The 26,777-nt window shown below is 41.8% G+C and overlaps 1 protein-coding gene across 2 annotated transcripts; it reads left to right on the top strand.

Moving 5' to 3' along the window:
* Positions 1-26,777, top strand: fgf11b (fibroblast growth factor 11b). Of its 2 annotated transcripts, none has more exons than XM_076101847.1 (5): positions 1-193; positions 16,809-16,919; positions 17,990-18,093; positions 26,335-26,533; positions 26,635-26,777. In XM_076101847.1, the coding sequence occupies exons 1-5, from the start codon at positions 1-3 to the stop codon at positions 26,775-26,777; spliced, it is 750 nt and encodes a 249-aa protein (XP_075957962.1). The 2 variants fall into 2 exon arrangements, with proteins under 2 accessions (XP_075957962.1, XP_075957963.1); XM_076101848.1 differs by lacking the exon at positions 1-193 and adding an exon at positions 15,707-15,737.

Below are 26,777 nucleotides of genomic sequence, written 5' to 3'. Positions count from 1 at the left end.
ATGGCAGCTCTCGCCAGCTCTCTCATTAGACAGAAACGGGCTGTCAAGGAGGACCCAACCAAACGACCGGTAGTCAACAAGCGCAAGCCCTGTCCTAAGAGCAACAAGTCCTTGTGCCAGAAACAGATCCTGGTCCTGATCTCCAAAGTACGACTATGCGGGGGTCGAAAAGCTCGAAACAAGAAAAGACCAGGTGAGTCACTGCTATCGTTTTCATCCGTCTCTGCTTGTTCTTTCTCTCGATCATATGTTGGCATAACACAATTTAACGTATCTAAAGTAAATTTGAAAAGGAGTCCCACAGGTTTATTAAGTCAATCAAAGACATATGAAACTGGAGATCAACATTATATCGAAATACTTTCCCATTAGAAACAAGGAAACACCCAGTACTACAGACAGTTTTTATACATAAACAATCATTTTACCATAGATTCACAGAAGTTATCAACTTAATATCTGTTGTCGTCATCTATCATACAACCTAAAAGTTTCACAATAGCAGTTATTTTTTGGGTAGCCACCTCCTGCTGCGTCACCTGTTTGATACACTGACCAATGGTAGCTGTTGCACTCAGCTCGGCAGAGTAAAAATAAAACAAGTCATTGAATAAATGCAAAACCCAGCTGAAATGACTTTCCATACACCGAATGGAGCTTTTGCTTTCCCAAACATATAATTATGCAGAGAACCTGCAGGAACAATAATATGTGAAATTGGCTAAAACCATCCTTACAGTTTAGTCTAAGTACTCTCTTGTTTTATGTGCATCTGCAGATAGTGGAATTCAAGGCACGCACGTACACAACTACTGCCATACTGACTAGTTGAAGTAGAAGTTAAGATTTCTGTTTTGAATGTATTAATTGAATTTATGCACCATCCAGTAAGTAACACACACACACACACACAAAAATCCATTGGTCGATTGAGATTTTGATTTGGAAAGACTATCGGGACATGACATCAATCAATGCATGTTGTTTGGATGAATCAACTAGTATTGTTTGGTTATTTTTGTGACTATATGTACAATTTGTGCATTTAAAAAGAAATAAATTAAAAAGCAAATTGCTATGGACTGGGCTAGCATACAGTATCACATCACCTTCATGTATTCATGTTAAATCTAGAGTAGTGGGTAACTCTGTCAGGTTCTCGGATGTACTTTCTCTTTGAAAGCAGAACTTCAACAGAGAATCATGTGATGTGTTGCCAACTTCACCTTCTCTCTTGTCAATGAAAAAAGAAAAGTGTGCCAGAACACAAATTAGCACAATTAAAAGTATAAAATCCCCTTGATATTGTGCTTGTGGGTGCAGTGTGTTGTTGTATTCTTGTTAGGTATTAATATTCATACATGATTGAATGTCTAGCTATGTATAACGTTTAATGGAAAGTAAACATTTTTGTTATATTTCTCAATTTGCAACCCCCTGTGTAAAGGTTTACACAGGGGGAAAGGTTTTGCCTTTTTTCATGCACAATTAGTAAGTATAGTATGCTTAAGTTAAATTATGCATATTAAAGAAATGTTGCTGAACAAACATCCTTCATAAATATGCCACATACTTTCATGGCTGATTGAGGAAGAAATTTAGAGAGTCTCGCCCCCCCCCCCCCGGAGCTAAAGACTGCATCTAAGCAGACTGAACGTGAGAACGATGAACGATGAGCAGAGCTTTGTGCTTGATGACATGAAAGTCCTCATTTCATTCTACACCACCATGTTCACATATGTCTTCTATGCTTCAAACAGCATTGTAATTGCAAACACTTTGATGTCCACTGTATGGCGAGAGGAACGATGTACTGTAGATAACATACCAGCAGTATTTATTGTGAGCATTGTAGAAAGCTTCACCTGAAATTTGTCTGAAGATGAATTAAGTTTTGCTTATTTAGTGGCATTTGTGGTATAGTTAGGCAATAGAGAAACATTATGTCTTGTTAGTGGCTCAATACCTCTCATTTTTAGACTTTGCAAATGTGACATAACAATGATAAGATCTTGTAATATAACAGCTTTGTTTCAAAAGGTGTATTGGAACGGTTGTTTTGCATCTGTTCTGTGGAGCCTCGACAATCCCTGTTTTATGAAACTCGATTTAAGGTGTTGACATAATAATACAAGATGTTCAACTGGTGTTGTGGTGTCAAATGAGCCGATTGTGGCCGAAAAGGATCTACGCTCACATATAGTCACAGTTATTATGAAATAATTATCAGTTCCTGCCAGCCTAAGGATTTTATTTACATTTTTTTAACTAAAATGTGTTTTTTTTTTTGCTGTCAGCTCTTTAAAGCTGTATAAAATGCTAAATGCTAATGCTAGCATGGCAAGGTGCACACAAAGACGATGTTAATATACTTTTGTTTAACAGGCATAATGTTTACCATGTTCATCATCCCACTCTAGCTCGTTAGCATTAAAAACATTTGCTGTCATTGCTGATGTCATTTATTTAGCAGGTCATGAACTAAAGCAGTGGTTCTCAAACTGTGGGGCGCACCCCTCTAGTGGGGCGCGATGGTATTACAGGTGGGGCGCAGGGGGAAATGCAGAATTTTTTATTTTTTTTTATTTAAAGTAATTAATAAATACATGGCGAAAGGTATGGAAGCCCGTTTCCGCCACTGTGAGGAAAAAATACAGATCCTGTAAGTCATTATAATGAGATACTATCTCAAAATAATGACTTGGCATCTCATAATTATAACTTACTATCTCATAATAATGAGATACGTATCTCATAATAATGAGATAGTATCTCATAATAATGAGATAGTATCTCATTATTATGACTTAGTGACTGAGGGCGGGGCATAGCAGAGCAGGGTTACGGTTTAAGAAGGGACCCTGTTAACTGGTGACCTTCAGCCAAACTCAAATGAACTCAACTTGACACATCTGTGTTCTTGGCTGGTTGAATTCTTAATTTTATGGCTTTGCTTTTCTTGTTGCCTCTGATGCGTTATTGTCCACATTGTGTATTTTCACCTCATGACAACATCACAAACATCTGCCTCATTAATTTGCAGCGCTACAAAGATTTGTCTCGGAAACCAGCTGTATTGTAAACTGCTCCGTAGTACACGTCAAAATGCTCCACGGTAAACACGCAATCTCGTTTACTTAAAAGTGATTGCAATTTTCTTTATTCTATTATTTGAAAAAGCACAGACGGAGGAGTCACAAAATGTTATTTCAATAAAAATTCAACATAGACCATTTTGTTACAATTTTGTTGGGGCGGTTTTTCGATTTTAGGGAAATTCCGTGACATATAATAGTTATAACTATAATAGTTATAACTATTATATAATAGTTATATAATAGTTATATAATAGTTATATATAGTTATATATATCTATTATATATCTGTTATAAAGCTGTCATATTAGCATCACACCAGCACACATAAGCTATATTTACTACTGCCATAAAGCAATGGGCTAGTGAAATGATAGGGACGGACATAACCCCTGCTGCATATACATGTGGTTAGCACAAAGCTCACATTGGATAAGATCCATGACAAACCACCTGCCTCTCCCCTCTTCATCTTCCTCCTCTATAGGTGTCCTGTACTGTCCCTTACTATACAAGTAACCCCTTCAAGGTCTCACCAATGAAAAAACTCTCCCCGTCAGTGATCTGCACTGCTGCCCTCTTTTCAGATCAATTCAGCTCATTAATGTATAGCAATTAATCAATAATCACCCACTTAGCTCATTCAAGGTGGAATCTGACTTGAAAAGGGATATCGAGCTGCTTGCTCCTGTGAATCACCTTTAGTACCTTTCTCTAAGTTAGATCAAATGAGCAACCGTGTGCGTGGAAATGATATGCAGACATTTAAATTAGAGATGCAACGACTGTAATTTTCTTTGTCGATTCTGATTTCCACGCCACGCTGGATAAGCGGTTTGGAGAATGGAAGATGCTTAGAGCCAGGTCATAATTCTCTCTCTAATATCTATTTTGTATTGCTGCGAAAACATCTCTGCATTCAAGTTTCTCGCCAAAAACTAAATTTTCCAAGATTACATTTGAACACGTCATAGCATCATTATTTACCGACGCACAACGGCCATTTTTACTGAGTAGAGCTTGAACGCATCATAATGCAAGTCAATGCAACCTCCGTTAGTTGTCCAAATGTTTTTTAATGTTGTTCCTTCACGGCTTATTTTGGACTTTGGTGTTTTGTGACAAATTGCGAGCTTTATCTCTTTTCACTCGCGCTGAAGAAAAAGAGCGGGAATATCAGTCTAATCTGCTGAAAATATACTGCCTATCGATCGGTGCATCTCTAATTTAAATCTAAAATTAGCCAGATGTGTGCCACAAAGGAAGAATCGGTAGACTTTGGCAGAAGGGATTAGTCACTAGACGTAACAGTATTACCACAGAAATACAAATAGCAGCACTATCAGCTGAGTCGTTAGAAACAAATGCATGCCAATATAGTGCCGACCTAGACATCTTGTAGCATCGTGTGGACTTGTTTGGCTTGGAGGTGCACTGTAGTATGTGTAAGCATCAGAGGGACCAGTCAACGGTTGGAGCACAAATGTAGGGCCTGGCTGGCGAGCAACAGACTGGGTTACAAGGAGAGATCCAGCAGAGGATAGCATTAAACTGACCCCAAGAGACCAGGGCGGCAAACTCGCTTACTCAACAACACCTGATCAGACAATGCAGTGTTAGGTAGCTTCTCATCAGAACTTTACTGACTGTGACAGGGGTCAGAGAGAGAGAGAAGGAGAGGGGGGCTGAGACAGAGAGGGAGGGCGAGTGTGCGGAGGTAAACAGAGGTTTCAAGAGAAAAGTATTACTGATGTCAGAGAAAAACTGTATCAAAAGGTGCAGGTGGGAGGCAATGATGGGGGTGGATGCGGATAAAGAGGTAATCAAAAGTACAGGAAGAGAGGTAGAGAGAGAGAGAGAGCAGTGGAGATTAAAGGGAAAAGAATTGCTGTGAATCAGGCTCCCGTCGAGGCAGCATGTAGAAAACACGAGATGGGAAGCCACGGGGAAGGATATGAACTTGAGAACAGCTTCCCTCACACATCAAGTACTTGCTCAATAATCTGTCAATAAAGTCGGTTGTTTCTTGTTGCAGTGTTTCAGTTGGTTAAATTTGGGTGGGTGGGTCGGTGACTGGTGGAGAACCCCGTCTCCTGGAAATTACGTTTATATGCTACTTATTTGTAATGCCAGATGAGTTTTGAGTTTTTTTTTGAGCAGAGTAAGTTCTAAATTCTCATACCAAACGTATATGCTGTAGGAAAGCAAAGGATTTTGCATCCCGTCTCCCGTGTGTGGTTAGATTAAACGCCCTTAAAACATGTATATAGTTAGAATCCTCTCATTTATTCAAGCTGTTGTCAATACGTTTTGTATTGTATATTCATAGGTATTGCATAGTTTTTGTCATTGTCATTTTGCTAAGTTGCTGTAATGGTACAATATACTGCTGGGAATAATAAAGACACACTTTTTCAATTTGGGTTATTTCATATAAAACATTTGTACTTTACTTTCATTAAAATCGGATGACAGCAGGTGGGCTGCTGCTGATGTTGCCAGGCCACTGTCTATGAAACCTGATACACCACTCACTCACAATTTTTCCTTCAACATAAAAGTTCCCTTTGTACCAAAACATAACCATACAAAAAATGAAAACATTTTCACTGAAAATGTTGAAGATACTTTCATCTACTTGGTAGCTATGTTCATTAATAACATATGGTTATATATGGGTGTACTGCCAGCTTCATGCTACAAATTATTATGGCCGAAAATGTCACAGTAAACGGTATTATCATAAAAATCCCTAAAATGTTCATGAATTTCTACCATTAGTGTACAGACAGCTACTTCTAGTTATCTGTCTTGAACTTTAGAACCACCAACCTGTTTAAGGTCAACAAAGCTGCATCATCACTGCTCAGTTTGCTAGATTTGATTAAATCCAGGGTAATTGTGGCGTGAAGTCATTTTACTGTATCTTATCTCCTAGAGCATATGAAAGCATTCATCTTTATTTACATGCTCTATTATCTTTCGGTTGTTTATAGCCGTGAAAGAATGACTACAACGTTTCGTTTTGTTTCTTTGTCACTCATGTAAAATGCTGCTCTCTTCCACAAACTAGAATGTTTCTGTAAAGGTATATACTGTAGTAAAGAACGGTGTACCGGCACATCTATGTCCTGAATTTACCAACTATACAGAGTAGAAGTGCCATGACACTGCTTAGGGCTGACGACATCCAGCCCAAATTAAATTTTGAGAGAAGAAACAACAGCTTTCTGTCTGTCTGTATCTAGACGAGACAAATAAAAGATTAGTGGGTGATTGCTGTTGAGGTCATCCAATTTCTGGGGATTTTCAGCTTTCAACAAACTTGTTTCATCAGAGGGAACGTAAATACAGTATCTGGTACTAATGGCGTCACTTGGAGGGAATGGGGAGGCAGCTGTTGCGTAGAAGTAGGTGATTTGATTAATCCCTTAAACTTTCTCCAAGACGCCCACTTCAGATTAAACCACAATGAAACAACAAACGTATGAGCTCAAATCTTTCAGCTTGTCCTATATAAAGCTCAATCCATTAGAGATTAAGGGATTTATTTATGTATTTCTTTTAATTTTGAATTATCTAACTTTATGTCTCCAGGTTGCAGATGTCCTTTAGACTCTCAGCAAATATCGTCAATGGACATGAAGGCATCAGGGGGATCAGTGACTTTTTCTACGAGTATTGTTGCAGTTAGAGTTTAAAGTTGGCTTGTGAAAAGATATTGAGCTGCAGAGAGGCTGTTGACAATGGCCTTAAGTCGTATTCAAAGTGAGGAGGCGGACAGATGTGTGTACAAAGAACAGCCTTTTGTTTCCTCGTCCTGAGAATGCCACCTTAACCTCCCACACATACCTGCTAAATTCAATCTGTGGGTGCTTTGATTAAAGCTGACAAGGACAGATTGAATTTACCTCAGACAAGAGAAAGACAGTGAGGATGGAGGACACCTATAGAGGTAATGATGAGAAGACAAGGAGAAGTAGAGAGGATGTGAGAGGAGGAGGGGCATGACGGGGAGATGTACTGCAGGAGAAACAGGAAGTCCTCTGCTAAAATACCCAAAAGATGCGTCTGTGTCTACACGCGACAGTATTAACCCATTTAATCCTAGGTTTTTCCCAGACAGGAAAATATCCAAATCATGTGTCATTAGCAACTCTATGTAATATATATTTTTTAATTTTCATAGAAAAGTTCTATGTTCGGTCACAATTGTGACTGGTGGGATAATGTGAAGATATTTATTGACCGAATTAACATATTTTTATTAATTCTTATACAACCCGGCCCAATTGTTAACACATTTAAAACACTGTTACAAGCACAACAATATATAAATATATATATAAATATATATATATTAGGGCCAGTGTCAGTTTATACATTAGTGAACTTAACCCTTAACCTGGGGCTTCCCTTAGCCTCAACTTGTAAGAACCTGCAAGGTCTAGTTTCTGCCTTGTTTTACAACTTGGATATTTGTCATTGAAAACGTACGGCAGCAGCATTTTTAATGCATCGTAGGCGAGTGTGGCAAGACAAATTGCAACCAACATAGATTTTCTTTTACACTTACTTGGAATGACCTTTAGCGGTCAGCATCGTTAAATTAATAAGAGAGCTCCACTCGCAGCAAGAGGTCGACAGAATGGAGCAAAGAAGAGTACTCAAGACTGACCAGCTTCAACACCGCTGACCGACTCCCTAGTGCCGGGTGCGTCCCTCAGTTGCCCCCGAATGAAGCACCTGCAGCTGCCGGCTGTGCGCTCTCTCTACTCCATACCATCAAAAACACATCCAGCTGCTAAATTTACTCCTGAATCAGAAAACTGAATAATCTGATGGAGAACAGCGCCTTCATTTCTGAGCGCTCTATAATGTAGACCGATATAGCCAATTTGGTTGTGCTGCCCAAATAATAAGTGTAAAAATATAGATTGCTACTCCTGTAAGCCTGCTGTGTTTGATGAAATGTGTAGTTTGTGCTTTGCTCCCTGGCCTGCACGTTTGCGTATGTGTACTGTAAATTAATTTCTTCAAGCCTACTTATGCGCCTGCTTCTTTGTGCATCTGTATGTTCAGACGCCAGCGTGTGAGTATCGAAACTGTGTCAGCTACACTACATGGATTCCCTCCTCCCATGAAGAGCTGCAATGCAGAGTCTCTACTCATGGTTTTCTTCTTCTTCTTCTTCTTCTTCTTCTTCTGCGTGGGAAAAGCGCACCGTGTAAGGACTATTTCAAAGTGTTTCAGCGAGCAAATCAATGCAAGTTCAAATTCTGAGCGCTTTGTTGTCATTCACTGTGCTGTTTAGCTCGGCGGTTTGTTTACTTGCGTGATCACCACACGATCTGACAGAGGCCTGGACCCCTGTGGGAGTGCAGAGGAATGTTTGTGTTTGTTCTGCATATATTAAAGTGTTATTTGTGTCCTTGCCGGCGGGTCCGTGGGGAAAAGGACAGGTGGGGGGGGGGGGCTTTGGGGAGCTGTTAGGCTCAGCGGTCTTGCGAGGCGAGTAAGCGGGAGATTTTTAACCTGAAGAAATCAAATTTGGTGCTTTAATGTTATTGATGAAGCCGTGAGGCTGCAGTACGCACCGCATCGCGCTGAACCGGGCCTGTGCTGAGCATCTTGTCAAGTGTCACTGACATGTACCTGTCATAATGCTAATGAAGCACATACGTGAATATTGAACGCGTCAGGGAAGTCCCATTTGCCTCTGCTCGTGTTTGACACGCTCCTGTCAGCACCATTAATAAGCGGCAATAACTCCGTCTTGCTTACGTGAACTGCTGCCATTGTCACGTGAAATGATTTATGGAGCCTCAAATTCATTTTCAGAGGCCATTGTTGGAGCTGCAGGTGATGTGATACACCTTATTCATTCCTAGTCCTTCTTTAACCTCGCCCTCGTCCGGCTATCCCTCTTCTTGCTCCTCTACAGCATCCTCTCTCAACCCGTCTTCCCCTATATCTGCTCTCCCTGCTCCTCACGTCTGCTTGTCGCAGTCTTTGTATCCATCACTGCCCTTTTCTCTCGCTCTCGCTCCCATCCTTCCCTCTTTTATTTCGGGGGAAAACGTAGAGCATCCCTCGGTCTTGCCTCCGTGTTGTTAACTAGCTTTCGCGACTTACTCTCTTCCTTGCTCCTCTCCCCCTCTATCTTCCCACAAGGTTGATAATTACAGTACTAGCAGCACTGTAGCTCATGGCCCAGTTTAGAAAAGGGAAGAGAAAGAAAAAAAGGAGGAACCATGTTCTCCTTTTATTAGAAGAAGAATCAAACACTACACAAGAGACAGACTCCCTCTTTAACGCATGCATGCAGACGCACATCCATACATACACAAAGAGTGAGAGGTATAGCGAGAGCAGCTGAAATTTAGGGAGCTTGATGAGAAGGGAGGGTAGAGTCAGGGAGTCCTGAAAAAACAAGCCAAGGAAAACCCCTGTTGTTTGGTTTCGGTCAGAGCAGAAGAAGAAATGCCCTTGGCTGCTCAGTCATGCAGGCCCCCAGTAATTACCTCCAACCTTATCAAGAGGAGCTCGGCTACAGGGAGATCAGCAAGCGACACACTGAGGTCAAATGGAGCTAGATAACTACATTAGCGCAATGATAACCAACACCGAGCCATACACTACGCTGATTAGCGATAAACCTCAACCACTGCTTCTTTCTCGGAGCAATTACATCGCGGCGAAGGGTTTAAGTGTCCTTGATGGCAGCCGTGATGCATAAAGTGATTACCTTGGGTTCTTATGTGCATTGACCTCATTTATACAGACACACACATAATTGCTGTGCGAATGGTTGCACTGTAACACCAGGCTCCAGTCTCCCCCAGGTGATTTTCAAAATGATTATCACGTAAAGTGATGAGGAGGCATCCCTGTGTAGACCGGCTGGGATTGGAGGAAAACCCAATTTAATAAACAAAATGCTCTTATGGCCGTAATCTCTTTTGCTTTTCTAAACTTGGACCGCTTACTTCATCATTCGTTAACCTCTGCTTGAAAGTTGCAAATCAAATATTCCTCCCAAACATCACAAAACAACAATTCCATCATACTTATGCATAAACTGTGCAAAGTTCAATTAAAAGCTGTATGTACAGTAAAACTGTTGCTAACAAATGAAAATAAAACGCCAAAGTAAGAAATTGCTTGTCACTTTAGGAGTTACATAGAATTAAATTACCAGGGAAGCTTTGGTTAAACCTCCCACAAAGATGGTCAAACGGACAAGAGCAGACGGGGAAACTTTTGGAAACCCACATTCTCAAAGCTCCTCGAAGCTGTCCATTATATCATCCGTGTAGTTAGAAAACATTGATTGTGCACAGAGAGCTAACAACCTGCTGCACAACCCCCCCCCCCCCCCCCCCCACAGAGGGGCGTGTGTGCGATGATGTGACGTCACTTTGGCAGTGCAGACACTCACGACTCTTTGACCTTCAGTGCTCGTACAGTATCTTTTAAAGCCACGTCCCTTGAGGCACTCCCTCTACACACTTGCTCTTCCGCTTGTCAACTGCTAGTCATATTTTGTGCGGAGAGGTCACTTGGAAATGGGCCTGCTGATGAGTCAACATGTTGACATGTCGAGTGCGCTGACAGCATCTGCGTGCTGATGTACATAAACAGACAGGGAGCTCTCTTTGACCCACACTCCACTGACCTGGATCCGTGAATGTTTTCCTGTCACTCAAGCCCACACGTGTCCCAGGAGTGATGAATGTCGTCGCACACCTCCTCTCCGCGGGAAATACCCAGGAGAGTCGAGGCTGCAGGTTGTGGTTCTGGCATGGCTGGTGAAAAGTTCTGCGAGGCAGATGTCTGTGTGCTCACCCTGAAAGATATATGCACAGCCCCTGCTGTTCTGTTAACTACAGAACAGGGATGCACCTCACAGCGGATGACTCACACCGCACCATACATGGACACATGTGGTAAAATGAATGATTACGAGGAGTCTCAATTGGCTCGAGGCGGTATAGTCGTGATCAAAATGTTTTACTTTGCTCACGGGAGAAAACTCAGCACGAGGTGGGAATCTAGGCCCGTTCATCTGTGTTGAAGATAAACATCCGTTCCTCCACCTGGAAAACAATCATTTTAATGACAATGTCAACCCACTCGCTTTCTGATTATGAGTCCTTCGATGCATTTTCTAAATTTTCCAAAGCAGAAAAAGGGCCGCTGTGAACCATGACTTGATTTTCAACCCCTCAGGGGGGGACTCGATTCTCACGTTGTTGTCTCATATGAATGTCAAATTACCAGGACTCTTCTGAATTGTTCAGCATTTAATATAAAAGGCACACACTGTTTTATACTGTAGTTAAAACCATTAAAATCTGAAAATCTGCAACTATTTTCACAATTGATAAATCTTTTTTAATCATAATTTCAAGATAAACCTGAAGGGTCATGAGATGATTAATTAGTTACGAAAGATGACAAAAACAAAGTTCTGTTACATAAACTACTACTTGTCTTTTGGACTTTTCTTTAATCTTTAATTTTTTTATAAAATATTGGAGAGTTTTACCTCTTTGTGCGTTAAACTGGTATTTAAATAGAACTGCTAACATCTGATAAACATCTGGAAAGTGACAATGAGCCTCAACTAGCCACTGATTTAATCTTCAACAAGGCGTTGTATTTTAAAAGCCTAATACGTTTTTTATGTAAAATATTTATCTACTAAAAGCAACTATTAACTACAGCTGTCAGATAAATGCAGCACAGAAAATAGTTACATATTTCTCTCTGAAATGTAGCGGGTTAGAAGAAGGAAACAAGAGTAAATCGACTTACTCACAGCACTGTGAGATGCTTCACACAAACATTAGATGTGTTTGGGTTATGGTTTTATCAAATTTGGCCTCTTGCCATATAAAATATTCTCTTACTTAATACAAGTATGCCCTAACACACCCAAATCACTAAATATGACCTTTGAGTAAGCAGCTCTCCGAGTTATCATCTTCTCCGTTTACCCCTGTGGAGCAGAGACCACATGAGCCCACTACGCATCCTCGTGATACAAACGCAGGCTTTTGGCTCATGTAAACAAGTCTGCGTGCTTTTGTTAATCCAACCAGAGGTAGACTGCTTTCACAGTGTGTCACTGTCTGTCAGTCTACTTCTCAAAGGATTATGAAGGGGGGGTGGGGGGGAGTTGGCTTGCCTAATGTGGGCTCACTGTTATCTTAAAGTTTAAAGGGTGAGCTCCACTGATTTTACACGTGAACTTGAGTTTAGTCATCAGGAGGAGTTTTCCCACTGCCTGTGAAAGCCTGTGAAAACACTTGAATTATGTCTTCTGTGGCTCTTTAAAAAAAAAAAAAAAATGGTTGGACTTGACACTTCAAATTGAAGTTGTGGGGTTCGAAAGAAGTGCACATTTAGGGGACAGGGAAGGTATAATGAAAAAAGGCTAGCCAGTTGCATTATAGTAAATGTAGCATATAATGTCCTTGGTGCTTCAGCCATAATACGGATTAAACGTCAGAAATTTCTCGGCTTTTGCTTTTTCGATTTTGACCAGTTCTCTCTCTCTCTCTCTCTCTCTCTCTCTCTCTCTCTCTCTCTCTCTCTCTCTCTCTCTCTCTCTCTCTCTCTCACCCCTTTAATGTATCCCCTGCAGCAGATACATGAAAGGTACAAAAAAAAGCTATGTTCCAGTTCATTGCAGTTCATGAAGAACTATTCAAGTATGCGGTGTGAAACATTCCACCTGTAAAATAAAGAGAATATCAAAGTACACACAGACTGTACTGACTCTCTGGTTTACAGAACTTCTTCAAGAGACTGATCTGATTTTGGCAGATGTGTGTTTGTGTTCTGTGCCACGTCCTCTATTTTACTTTTTGATGAAAGGGGCGTGTTGCTTTGGTGACAACGTGACATGTTTGTTGAGGCCTTGATGTATTCACTCCTAATGCCAACGAGCTGCAACATTTACAGCAGAACAAGTGTGTGTGTGTGTCAGTTTGTGTTTGTGTGAGGCAGTGTGTGTGTGTGTGTGTGTATGTGTGCACATTATGCAGACTCGGATGCTGACAGGACGGTGAGAGGGGAGCAGTTGGCAGAATACACATGGGGCTGTAGTGCATCTCTGCTATTTGATGACACCGAGTCAAGTCAGTGTTATGATTATGCACAGTTTTGTTCATTTGCATGTTGTTAAAAGCCTGCACTCAACTATTGGAGCCAAAGGAGAGCTTCAGAATTTCACAGTAGATGCCAGCCTACGTGGGAAGAAAAGCAAAGAGGAACTTAGCACTAAATCCACTACCTGTAAACTACCTGTAGTCACTTTAACACACTATCTATTGATCCCGGACCCATTTTATTGTGTTCATTGCAGGAAAAGTGATTTAGGTTAAAAAGTGAAATTCTGTCTTCTAGACCCTAAAAATCTTTACAGAATCTATGTCGTACCCTGGGACACTCTGCCCCCAAACTACGAGACGACGTCCTGTTCACCCCACACAGCCACCCTGTTGAATGCCTCCATATAACACCTGATGGTCACACTGAATTCATAACCCCACGGTAACTCACGTTTAAACAGGCCGCTAACTGCTCGTGTTTCTCTCAAACAACACGAAGCGTCTTGCTTACTGGCTGAAACTGAAAGTAGTAACAGTGACTTCAGTGCACACCGGCCAAGACTTTGATTCAGAACTGTTTAAACTGTTAGCGTGACATTAGCTTGGAGTGGCTTCAGCAGATGCAGCAGAGGTGGAGAGTGACAGAATAAGGGATATGAATCCGTGGCAGAGAGGGTGTGACACTCTCAGTCTTTCATGTGCCATACCGTCAACAATGCTGACGGGTATTGGCTGTAGTTTTATGTCCTCCAGGAGTTTCCTGCTGAATTTCCTCCTGTGGACCTGGCTTCCTTTCTAAACCAAAATCTATTTGTTGATGATTAAGTCAGTCACACAGTAGAGGGCCTGAGATGCCATCATTCATCTTTTAAGCAATCTAAGTAATTAAAGTTAAGAAAGTTAAGATTCTACAAACTATTGGTCACATGCAAACGCAGCTGTGTTTGTTGATCGTAGTAAGACAGAATACATCTGTGACTCCCACTGTTCTGTCCATCTACAGTAACACACCACACTAAAGGTCATTACACCTTCCTACAACCTTATTGACATGTACCTTCCAGTTCTAAATGTCCACAACAATAACATCACTTTGTCTCAGTAGCAAAACATGAGTTCACTTTCCTTTATGTCCAAATTACCACGATGATATAATGAAGGCACACCGACTTCTCGAGTACAACGGTTTATATAACATGACTTTAGGCCTCGATAGTCTAAAGTTGCAATATTTGCATGGTAATAAGGTGGCAAGGAGCAAGAGGTGTTTTATCATCCCGGAAACCTCTAATACAGCTGCGGTAAAACACAGACTTTTATATTTTTTGCTGGGGAGCTTTCATTACACTGGATCAGTATTTATTGTGCGTCGGGATGAGGATTTTGAAGTTAGAGCCAGCTCTGCTAAGTGAAACATTAGTTTTAGTGCCCCTGACGCCAAGCATCGGAGTTTTGATTGCAGCCATATTGCACAAGCTGTCTATTGAAGTTGTGCCTAAATGTGTTATTTTTCTCGCACACACATACAGCCGTCACTCTTGATGAAATGACAGTGTCATCTCATTCACTCTGTTCCCCTGCCATCCCTCTGCTCACTCCTCTCCTCCCTGATCCTGCCGTCCCCTGCTCTGATTGGACGACGTGTGATGTTATTAGGTGGGATGAATGCATACATAGCTCAAAGGACAATGGAATGGGAAATGGAATAAAGACGAAGAAGAAAGTGCAGGAGTAGGAGATACTGAAATGCTTTGACAAGCAGCTTTGAAAGAGAGAGAGAGAGAGAGAGAGAGAGAGGGTGGGAGAGCGCTGCAGATGCTTGCATGTAACAATGGGAGTAGGTCACACTTTCACTGATGCCTCAACCCTGGCACACTTCCTCTGGGACATAGTCTTACAGATCTCCTCCCTGCATCCTCTGGCACTCTCTTGCGTCCTGTGCCAGTCCGAGAAGACAGGCAGATTGCGCAGTGCCCTGGGCCCCTTTCCTGGGGAATGAGTGTGAGGACATGGCCGAGGTTTAGCAGCAGGGGAAGCTCCCAGATGGCCCTAAATCCTCCAGAGGCTCTGTCGGGAACGGCTCCTTCATTCACGTTTCCATCTCCATTTTTTTAAAGGCTGCATCCAAGGAGACTGGTCAGTTCACTGACTGAGCTTTCATCTAAGTCAGGGGACCTGCGGGGTTCTCCTTGCAGTTGGAGTAGCCTGGCCGAGGCGGAGAGGTGCTGCGCTCAGGAGACAACTTAGATTTCCTCAACGCAGAGAGAGTGCTTCGCGTAATTGAGGGTGGCTCTAGTGTTGTCTGAGAGCTGCTGCAAAGATTCTGTCTGTTTCTTAAATGAACGCAAAGCAGGCTGCGGGGACTCCACTAATGAAACATTCAATCTCTCTATCACCCTCCATCCTCTCCTCCACCACCCAGCCCCCTTGATTATATATATTTTATTTAGTGGGAGACCGACCAACTCTCCCAAATGACTTCATCCTCTGATGACCCCAGCTCTTCCTAAAAATACCACAAGTAACAAGTAAACGGTTCCTTACAGCTTATGTTATACATGCATTTTATTCATGAGTTGAATTACAAGCTGCTACAGAATTTAGATTCATTGTATGTTAGGCATTCCCAGTATTAGTATTAGGAATAAGTCCAAAAATGTACCTTGGGCAATTCACTAATTAAGACATTGTTGTTGAATACTGAAAGCCTAAACTCTCTATTTTTTATTTTTTACATTTTCTATCCTCTAGAGAAAAATCTCTGACAAGAATTATACAATATAAATAGCTGTATTCTTTTCTTTTGTAGGACTGTGAAGTGTTTTAATGTTGGACAAGTATTCCTCTATTATGTTAATGATATCAGAGATCAATCATAATCTGTTCTGCCAGGCATCTTCCCTCCTGGTAAAACTCCCTAAAGGCGTTACATTGATGCTCAATAGGCCTTTCGTGGGTCTTGATTTCTTAAATGCTTTTGTTATTCATATACTGGAAATGAAGGAGGAGAATGGTGTTACATAAACCCATACTGACACTGTATGAGATCACACGTCTTGTATGTAACGTTTCTAGACCAGTTTGACACTGGTTGATGGTATGATACGAGTAGAACGGCATGTCAGGCTGCATTCAGTAGCGTCAGCATGTTAACATGCTCACAATGACAATGCTAGCATGCTGATGTGTGGCGGGTATAATGTTTGTACATTATCACCATCACTCAACAACAATTGAGGATAATGATAACGTCATCAATTCTGTAGCTGTATTGGGAACATTTGAATTCTGACGTGATTATGGCACTGGACAAAAAGACAGTGGATCACCAAATTGATGAGGATTTATCCTCTGGAGACTATGAATGTCTGTTCAATGCAATCCATCCAATGATCCAAAGTTTTAGATATTAAACATTACCATCTTCTAACTTCAGGTATTGCACAAAGTAAAACTCCTCTGAGCTCGGTGAAATATTTGACAAACCCTTTCCTTTTCCAGGTTCAGTAAATCAGTGAATGTCCTTTCTGCTCCTAACCTCTAGCGTTGGCACCGGTCTAATATAATGTTGTTTTCCTGTGCTCCCTTGCAGAGCCACAGCTGAAAGGCATTGTTACTCGGCTATACAGCCAACATGGATACTACCTGCAGATGCAGCCTGATGGCACCATGGACAGCACGAGGGATGAAAGCAGCTCATTTTGTGAGTGTGTTTCCGCCTATAGCCAACATGTCTTTGCTTGTGGCCATGTTGTCTAATGACAGACAATTTATTCACAGAGGTATTGGATAGAATGCATGCAACCCCTGCAGTTTTAACCATTGTATAGCTCATATATGGAACAGCTCATGACCCCATCGGTAGCCAAATCTCAAACGTTGGCAAAGTTAATGCTGTACTTTACAAACTGAGCTTAGCAGCAGGTGTCACACTGTGCTATATGTCCCTGTGGCTGAAGAGTCACAGCAAAAGTTTGGATTTTGTCAGCTCATGTCTAAATTTGTTCCAATTTGTACCGTTATTTTAGTCTTTTAATGGGAAGGAACATCCCGTCAAACTGCCAAACGTTGGTAAGTTAATGATCCCTTGCTCATATGCAGAAATGCTTGACATATGTGCTCGTCCTTACAGGCCATCTACACTGGGTTTCAAATCACAGATAGCGATTGGATTAGAAACATTGAAGTTTATAAATCACAAAAGCTGCTACCTGAGTGCTTCCAAGTGACATACTGCCACCGTTGAGATGATGTGAATGTTCATCCTGACCTTTTGCAATCTAATTGTGGCTTTCAGATCAGAAACTATGCGGTGTTCTCTTCCTGGTATCAGGTCTTTGTATATCTCTATTTGACCTTCATGGGCCCTTTTTCAGACTGTAATTTGAATAGGGCAGATTTTTAAGATCGAAAATTGTATTTATTGAACAACATAAATCATTTATTGATGAGTTGTCTCTTTTATTGTAGCAGGTTCAGAGTAGTTTAATCAACCCATATACTGTATATCTACCTATCCTCTGCTCTGAGGCAGTGTAAATCATGGTGAAGGTGATGTAGTGTTGTGTTGGCATAACATAAACTCTGAGGAGTCACAATATTTGTGCATAAGAGAGATATATCATCAGCAGTGAGAGTGCAACCATTCAGCCATACGATAAAGACAGAAAAGCGAACTCTGTTGCTACACAGTACTACAGTTTGATTTTCACAATCTTTTTTTCTCTCTGTCTTTGTCGTGCCCTATCTCTCCCACTTTATTCCCCAATTCAGCACAGTTCAACTTAATTCCAGTGGGACTGCGGATTGTTGCAATACAGGGGGCAAAGACAGGATTATACCTCGCCATGAACAGTGAGGGATACCTCTATACCTCGGTGAGTACGCCCCTACGGGTTAAGATTGCTCTGGTTTTAGCTAGTAATGAGTGGATGAACGAAGAGACAAAATATGGAGAAAAGTCTGATGAATTGAAGCAAATTGGGGCTGCATTTAGCAACAGCAAAACAATATCAAAACACCCGCTTACAAACTCACACAACTCTTGCAGTATAATCCAAGTCCAATTAATATAGTTGTATGCTCAGTACTTCCCAAACACATGCATCCCACTAAAACTCACTTACTATCTGAAACACTTCAGATTCGTCCAGACTTGCACGGATGGTTAGCGCGCCAATATAATATGTGAATATAAAACATCATTTTACCAGTTTAATAAGCTATAGTATGTGATGCATGTATACAGTATGTGTGCTTTACACATAGTTGTGTGTGCATGTTTAAGTGTGCATGAATGTATGAATAAATGAAGACGTACATAAAGCATGACGTCAACAAGAGCTTCTGCTTCTTTTCTCAAAATTTGGTTAAAATCTGCAATAAATTTGGATGGAAACCTGGTTATAGAGAGACGGGGAGTGAAAGCCAGGGTGATACGCCTTAAGAGTTCTTTACATTAATATTCCAATTATTTTCGGGAAAGACATGGAGGGAGAAATGGACTGTGGGTGTAAAACTGTTGGATAATCTGGGGTCTCTTGAGTACACAAACTATTGACAGATTTAGGGTCCAGGGCAGTTGGGAAAGTGGCGAGTATGTTACGTTTATTTAGTTGTTGTTTTTTGAGATTTAACAGGTGCAAAATCTCAAAAAACTTTGACTGATTGAATTATTACATTAACATACATTACACCAGTTCCAGGTGACCAGAAGACAGAATTATGTATAGCTGAACTGTTTGATGTGTAAGACCCATGACAGAGTGTCAGTATACAACAACTAGTTGTATCCAATTTAGTCAATGCTGCAAAGCACTTCTTAAGTATCATTTAAAGTCTGTCTAACAAAGTGTCAGAGGGATATCCGTCAATTAGCCATCAGGGCTTCATACAGTATAACTGGCAAATTGATGTATTCAGTTTATTTACTACCAGACACAATCTACAACTTGCAATCGAGAGACATGCTATTATATTAGCAGAAGGCATTGTCTTCATTTTCAGTCAGTTTCAGGAGTAAGCTGCACGCTGTAATTCTGGTGAAAACCCTTGTGCACTCACTGGACAGTGCTAATCCCAGCATGCGCTGTGATCAGTGCTTTGGACAGCGCTGGAGCCAGCTTTAGGGCACACAGTCTGATCAGCACCTTGGACAGCGCTTGCAACGTGGCTTTAAGTTTAGCGAGATAAAATGGCCCAAACCATTAAGATCATGTATAACCATTAAATATTTTAGCAAAGGAAGCGTAGAAGCCCATCTAGTGGAGCTGCGTACTCTGATCAGCACCCTGGACAGTGCTCATAACACTGCTCACATCCCCATGACAAACAACTACTGTTACGGGAAATTTACTATTCACTTGTCGTCTATCCAGTTCTGTATAAGCCACCAGCACAATAGCAATCAAGTAATACACATGTTGCTATAAATCTCACTGACCAGGCTCAGAAAGCAGTCTATCGTTACACCCCTAAAAAGAATGGGGCAAGAATACCTACAGTAAAATAAGTTGGATTGTGTGAAATATTTTGATAATTCTACCCGTGTTGATATTATGTCCTCACTCGATTGTTCCTCTTGAAACAGATAACACACATATGTATACCATATACATACTTTATATGAATACAAATATCAGAGGATAATACAAGAGCATGCTGTTGCAGAGTTTAGTGGAGATGTAACAATAAATGCCAGTGCCCCTGTATAAATATGTGCTCTTTAGAGGTCACCTGTGTGTTGGTTCCAGCAGAGCCCCTGATTAATGCATTAGACTTTGGTGCCCTGCCTCTGTGAGCAGAGAGGAGAAGGGATTTCCTCAGCCCCATGTCAATAGCTGCACTGCATCCCACCACTGACCTTTCTCAGAGAAAATTCCTCTCTCCTAAACACACACGTACAGTGACAGTGTAGCAGAACAGCTGTCTTCTTGTGTAACATCAAGCGTGTTTGATTTTATGACCGCATATTGTTCCCTATAGTGTGTCTGATGTGCTAATTTGCTGCTGCAGGAGGGAGTGCAGGTGGCACGATATGGCCCTTTATACATATCGGTGTTCATATTTGCTTTTACAGTTAAAAGCGTGCAAAGAGTGTGCGTGGACGCAGACGTGGAATGTTTTCATTTACGATAAATATGTTCATCACTGTCACTCACGAGGTGACTGACAGTGTGACGAGTCGCTTCCTTGCAGCTTTTTTCTCATGTTCTTGCATAGACTGCCACTTCTGCATGCTTAATGGTGGCAATTATGTTTCTTTCCCCTGAATAACTCACAGGTTTTCCTTGAATCCCTCTCACATGTCCCCTGCACGCACACACACACACACACACACACCTACACACACACACACACACACACACCTACACACACACACACACACACAGTGTCCAGGTCGCGGAGCCAGGCTCTATAACAAGCAGACCAAGTCCACTGCTGCCTTGTCTTACACATAAATCTCAACCTCATTACCTGTAGGTGACAACAGGAAATGGCTGATCCTGATATAAAAATAGAGCTTGGCTCATTCGTGCCCCATTTTATAATCTATGTGTTCTGGAAAACTCCTCATAGACAGAAAGAGAGTAAGAGAGAGAGAGAGAGGGAGAGAGAGAGAGAGAGAGAGAGAGAGAGAGAGAGAGAGAGAGAGAGAGGGGGCTTGTGTTGACGGAGGCTGTCTCACAGAAGCAGTTCTTGTGCCAATCAGGATTTAGACATGGGCTTTGCTTGTTGTTGTAAATATTTGGTTCCTTCATGCAGGTGTTTGTGCACATTTTAAATGTCAGGAACTGAAGATGGAATTTAGCTAGTTGCTACAGTACATCTCATTTCCTTGAGTGAGATTATTGCGTGTTTGTACCTGGTCTCTGACAAATGCAATAACCTAAAATAATCGAAATGAAACACATGACAAAAATCTTTCTTGCAATCTGTATTAGACTCTACGATATCAATTTTGAGGCACGTCAGATTGGACGATAAATGCCAAGAATGAGATGTCCCTCATCCAGACATATTTTAAAGGATCAGTATCAGCTAAAATGGAGCCGATTAATCTTTTTATTTTACTGTTTGCATTGCGCTTTTGTTTACCTCGCCCGCTTAGTGTTGCAGTGCTGCTCTCCTTTATTATATCAAAGCAAATTTGAGTGTGTGATGTAAAAAAGATATTTGGGCGCACCAGTGGGTTTAGACAGAGAGGTTGGAAAAATACACAGATTCGCTTAACTCAAGATGCTAAGGAATCTTTAATCTCTCCTCCCTCTTCCTCATTAGCGCAGAGCAGCGTACAAAACATTCAGGTATAGGAGCTTCTCTCTGTTTTTAGAGGGTGCTGTCCGTCACTTCTATTCGCTAAAATGATAGCAGGTCATATCAGCTGTCGCTAACTAATGTTAATTCTGTGAGTAACCTGGTGGCAGGGCAAACTTCTCCGCTGTCTGGTAAAGTCTCTGTACAATCAGAAATGGACTACGTCGTCTCTGGTCACGTCGTGTCAAATTCACGAGTCGCGTTCTCCCAGTTAAACTCTCTTATATCAGATCAGCAATTTAAACGTAGGATAGCTTTGAACCAGGACCATCAGTGTATAGATCAAGCAGCTTGGGAAAAACGAGGCGTTATTCCAGGCGTTATAGCTGTTATTCCAGTGAGTCAGATGCATATTTTAATCAACATATAAGTATCAGATCAGACTCTGATCAGGGTCAGGGCCAAAACAACTTGATTGGGACATCCCTGCCAAGAATACATGGAAATAAAAGCAATGGATGGTTATTATAAGGTTTTAGCAGCGGTCACATTGTGAAAATATGGTCGCAGGGAGCTCTAAATTGATCGTTGTGGCCGTTTCGTATTGATCAAAGATTTCACCACGTTTTTTTCTCACAGTTGTCAGCTCTCACCTGGGAGCACCCAATCACACACTTCATACGGTCCTTTGATGCATTAAAGAGACATTTAAAGGACAACTGCACGATAAACGCTATTGCTTGTGATCCGTATAGGCCTGTTATAGTGTGTGCGTGTGTGCTTGTGTGCGATAGGGAGCGTGAGAAAGACAGGCAGATAGACAGAGGAGAGGAATAAAGGAAGAGAGAGCGTGAGACCTATTGATGAAAAGCTATAGGCGCTGTGTCCTTTCTATTCTTTTCATGGGAGGATTACGTTGAGATGCAGGGAGAGATAGCATCGCTTTTATCACAGGACAGGATAAAATGTGGACATTAGAAAAAGTAGCGGAGAGAATAATTGGCCAGAGCAAGAGAAAGCAGATGACGTGCAGAAATGCAACGATAGGGGCAATACATTTCGCCAGGCAGCAAATTAAGAGCTCAGTGAAAGCAAGAAAACGACTCTTTCTGAATGGCTCTTGATGTAGGCATTCCTCGTCAAGGGGCTCTCCTTCCAAAACTCGAACGTAGTTCTTGTGTTTTGATGACCACCATTTCTTTGTGTCCCATCTTACCCAGGAAATTCAAAGCAGGGTGATAAAGGCGGCTGCCGGTCACCTCTGTCACCGAGGGTCGAAGAGGGAAAGTCAGCCAAAATTCCTCTCTCAGCTACATTATATTGACAGGGGCCTTTCATCTGTCAGTCAACGCTGCAGAGGCACGAGTCCCTGCACATTAGTATCCACTCTGCACTCGCCACGTGGGCCTCAATGGGCGATCATGAAGCATTACAGACGGACGCTGCGTGTGTTTTGCTAGACAGTATTAACTGCCGGTCTCATCCTCTTTAAACCCCTCTAAATAAGCGCCTCTATGCCCTATTGACTTATGTTACGTGGTGTGTCGGAGTGCAGCTACATCTGGTGTGACAACAACATCAGCAACATGCCCTGCTGGTGGTGTTCTGCATTGCATAAACACACACACACACACACACACACACACACACACACACACACACACACACAGTGCATGAGGATTGTTGTGAATGAGCTTTACATTTCACGTTGCCATGCGAGTGGGTCGCTGCAGAAGTAATGCAGTTCTGTGGGATTACTGCAGCCGGGCAGATTTCACAGCTTCCTGTAGATTACCGTGAGAGCTGATGGGACAGTCAATAGATAGAGAGAGAATAGAAGCCTGTATGACACTGTGACCCCTGCTGTCTAAATAGGGGACTGCACATCAGAAATGCTAAAACATGTTTTTGAAATCCAGAAGTAGGCCTAGACATAAAATTTTCAGAGGCATTAGTTTGTATTTAATGCTTGTGCATGCCCGATGAAATGAGAGGATTCAAGTATCCTCTATCTTTTTAGTCACAACTTTCCTCTTCTTGTATCCTAATTGAATGCAGGGAAAGACATCAGTCGGATTGAAGGAAATCTGCCCTTTGAGTGTGTACTGCTAGTACTTCACTGTCCCTATTTGGTGGCGAGTGCAATCCCAGGGTATGGTGGCATGGAGAGTTATAGGCTTCCTGAAGCAGGTAGAATAGATGTAATCAGACACGAGGAATGAGGAAGGAGGTGGTGTGCGTGGGCGGGGGGGGGGTCGGGACGCTGCTCCGCATCATAAAAAGGTTCTTCCCATCTTGGGGATTCTCAGCACGGATGCTATTACCTTTCCTCGCCTCCTTTCATTTAAATTCAATTTTTGGCTTAAGACACGCGGCAGGAAAGCTACCCAAGTCTCTCAATGTGTCGCGGTAGATGCAAGAGCTTTTTATGTCCCTTCTAGTCCGAGCACCCCACCATTAAGATGGATATATTCCCCACATCACTCTTAAAAATGTGCAGTCCTCAACACATCCCCAACAATGATTGATATCTTCAGTCGGTTAACCCCCGGGTGGTCCCCGTAGTTCTGCTGAGCTCTGGAGGTTGCCTCAAGGTGAGCTTCAGAGATGGGGGGGGAAATCACAGCGACATATTTGTATCAGTCAGGGACAGATATATTGGCCCCTGTGTATAGGTGTTCATGAAAAATCACTTTAAAAAGGTCTGTCTTTGTATTGTCAGGACAATATTTCTTCTGGTCTGCTCTCTCAGTGTATATATATTATACCTTTGGAGACTACTTGAATGAAATACAGAGGATGTGGGTTCTATCATTAGGCTAATTTAAGTTGATTTAATTTAGGTAATTATAGGGTGACTTGGGAGAGGGGTTATCACTGGAGTCATCCCGGAGGTTGAGCTGAAGGGTATTTTGTTTGGAGTGATGGGTTCTCTTTTCAGAGGGACATTCAGTGCCACACCATGATACGCTAAAGCCCTTGTCAGCCCAGCTTCGGTCCTGGGGGAGATGCAAAGAAGCAGGTCTCGCTCCTCTTAATCTCCTCTATTACCCAGCAACCCCTCTGTCCTCTCCGAACTTCTGCTCTCTTTTCCTGTCTCCCCTACCTTTCCCCTTCTGTCTCGCGCACTTCCCACCCTTCTTGCTCTCTGGCCTGATTAATAATGAATGAAGCAGATCATCTATCGATTCCCATCCTCTTTGTGTTAGCACAGCAGAAGATATCAAACCTGTCAGAGGATCTTAAAATAGCTCTGCGATGTGGGAGAGTTTGTTGAGTTAAGGGTAGGGGCTTGTTTTGTTTTTTTGTTTTTTTTTATTTTAATGGTGGGAGGACAGCAGGAGTGGACGGAGAAAGGGCACAAAGTCCTGATTTGCAGTCTCAGCTAAAGGATGTGTGAAGGAGAAAGGTGATGATCTGTGATAAGTGTGAAGCTGGGGGTCTCTTATACCTTCTCAATCTACTTTTGGCTCGTTGTTAAAGCCCGTATATGCCAAGTCGTGATCCGATGGCCCTTTTCTGTCATCCCGAGTCTCACAGAAATTCTCCACTCAGCCATTTCTGCTCTCACTTAATCAATCCAGCAGATTAGCTTTGCTCTCTGACAGGGGAAGGACCCTGTCAAGACCCCGATGGAGACTAAGAGAGATGTATACCTGTCTCTATTGGTTAATATCACCAGTCAACATTATGCAGGGTTCAGTAGTCCTTATGTTGAGGACGGAGAGGGAGGGCACGTGCTGCTGGAACATGATCATTTACAACGACCGGCTCTACTGTTGGATTTGATCCAAGTTTTGCTAATTTGATTTTGTGATGTCCATTCAGATTCAGCAGTCTCGGACAATTGACAGCACAAATGGATCATTCTCTTTTGGAGGAATGAAGGGAGATTAATCTTACTATCGTCTCTACAGACCAAGAGTCTGAAAAAAACCTGCTAGTCTAGTGGTTCTCAATCTTTTTGGTTTGCGACCCCTTAAAATTAAGCGGTGTCTATTTATGACCCCTACTTGACTTAGATGTCTATGAGTTGTGAGCAGTTCACATGAAGACCCTTTCTTTTAACCAATAAGGTAAACAAATAAGGTCTTTTAATTAGTGTTGAAACGATTGGTCGAATAATCAACAACTTGAACAACTTAATGTAATAAATTGGCTACATTTAAGTAGGTTTTTTTAAAGTAAAAATGGAAAAATTCACTCACTAATATCTAAGTGGTTTTCTTATTCCTCTAAAATATCAAATTGAATATATTTGAGTTTTGCTTCAATATTTGGACCAAATAAGCAAACTGAATGTCATACAGGCTGGCTCGGCCGTCGCCATGTTGAGAGCAAGTTAGTCTTCTAAACTTGGGACGCCTCTGAAGCAGTCACTGCAGGTTGATGTCAGAATTACTCCTTCACATGTGCAGTATGTAATGTGTGTGTGTGTGTGTGTGTGTGTGTATAGACTGACTTAATTTTGGTGTGGCAGTGTTTCAGTGCTTTTGATCTTCTCTGCTCTTTTCCTTTGGGAATATGATATGTTTACCAGAGATGTTAGTGCTATTTCTACATGTTTAGAAGGCATCCTTGTCTTGCTGTTCCCAGAGGACCAGGATGTTCATGCTTTCAAAGAAAGTCCAGATATAATTCTATCCATCTTTCCCCTTCAGGAAACAGTCACCTAATGTATTTCACTTCTTGTATACATGTTGTTGTTGTTTTTTCAAATGAGTGCTCACATGCATTGGAGTTCATGTTCAAAGACTCATAAAAGATGTTTCACAGTTTACATCCTTTTTCTTCTCTTTCTATATTTGCTAATACGAATGCACCTCTCACCCACTTTCCCCTATTTCCATATTTCATTTCAGGAGCACTTCACTCCGGAGTGTAAGTTCAAGGAGAGTGTGTTTGAGAACTACTACGTTACATACTCCTCCATGCTCTATCGCCAGACACAGTCTGGCCGCTCCTGGTATATCGGTATCAACCGTGATGGCCAGGTCATGAAGGGCAACCGGGTAAAGAAGACCAAAGGAGCAGCACACTTCCTGCCTAAAGTGATAGAGGGTTTGTGTCCTTTGTGACACTTAAGAACAATCTAAACCAGCTTCTTACTTAATAATCACCTCCTTTATTATTAACCAACAGCTTCTATCTTTGTCTCACAGTTGCGATGTATAAGGAGCCATCGCTACACGAGCTTGCTGCTGCCGCCGAACCGGTGAGTCCTTCTCGGAAGATGGTGAAGAAGTCAGATTCGCTGTCCCAGAAGAACGGACGGAAAGAAGCTCCCAAGGCTGATGCGTCATAG

Source organism: Anarhichas minor, unplaced genomic scaffold (genome assembly GCF_050575085.1).
Source record: "Anarhichas minor isolate MPS153535 unplaced genomic scaffold, ASM5057508v1 ptg000027l, whole genome shotgun sequence".
NCBI classification, from domain to species: Eukaryota; Metazoa; Chordata; class Actinopteri; order Perciformes; family Anarhichadidae; genus Anarhichas; species Anarhichas minor.
Note: the sequence above shows the minus strand (reverse complement) of the source record. Positions and strands in the feature narration are given on the sequence as shown.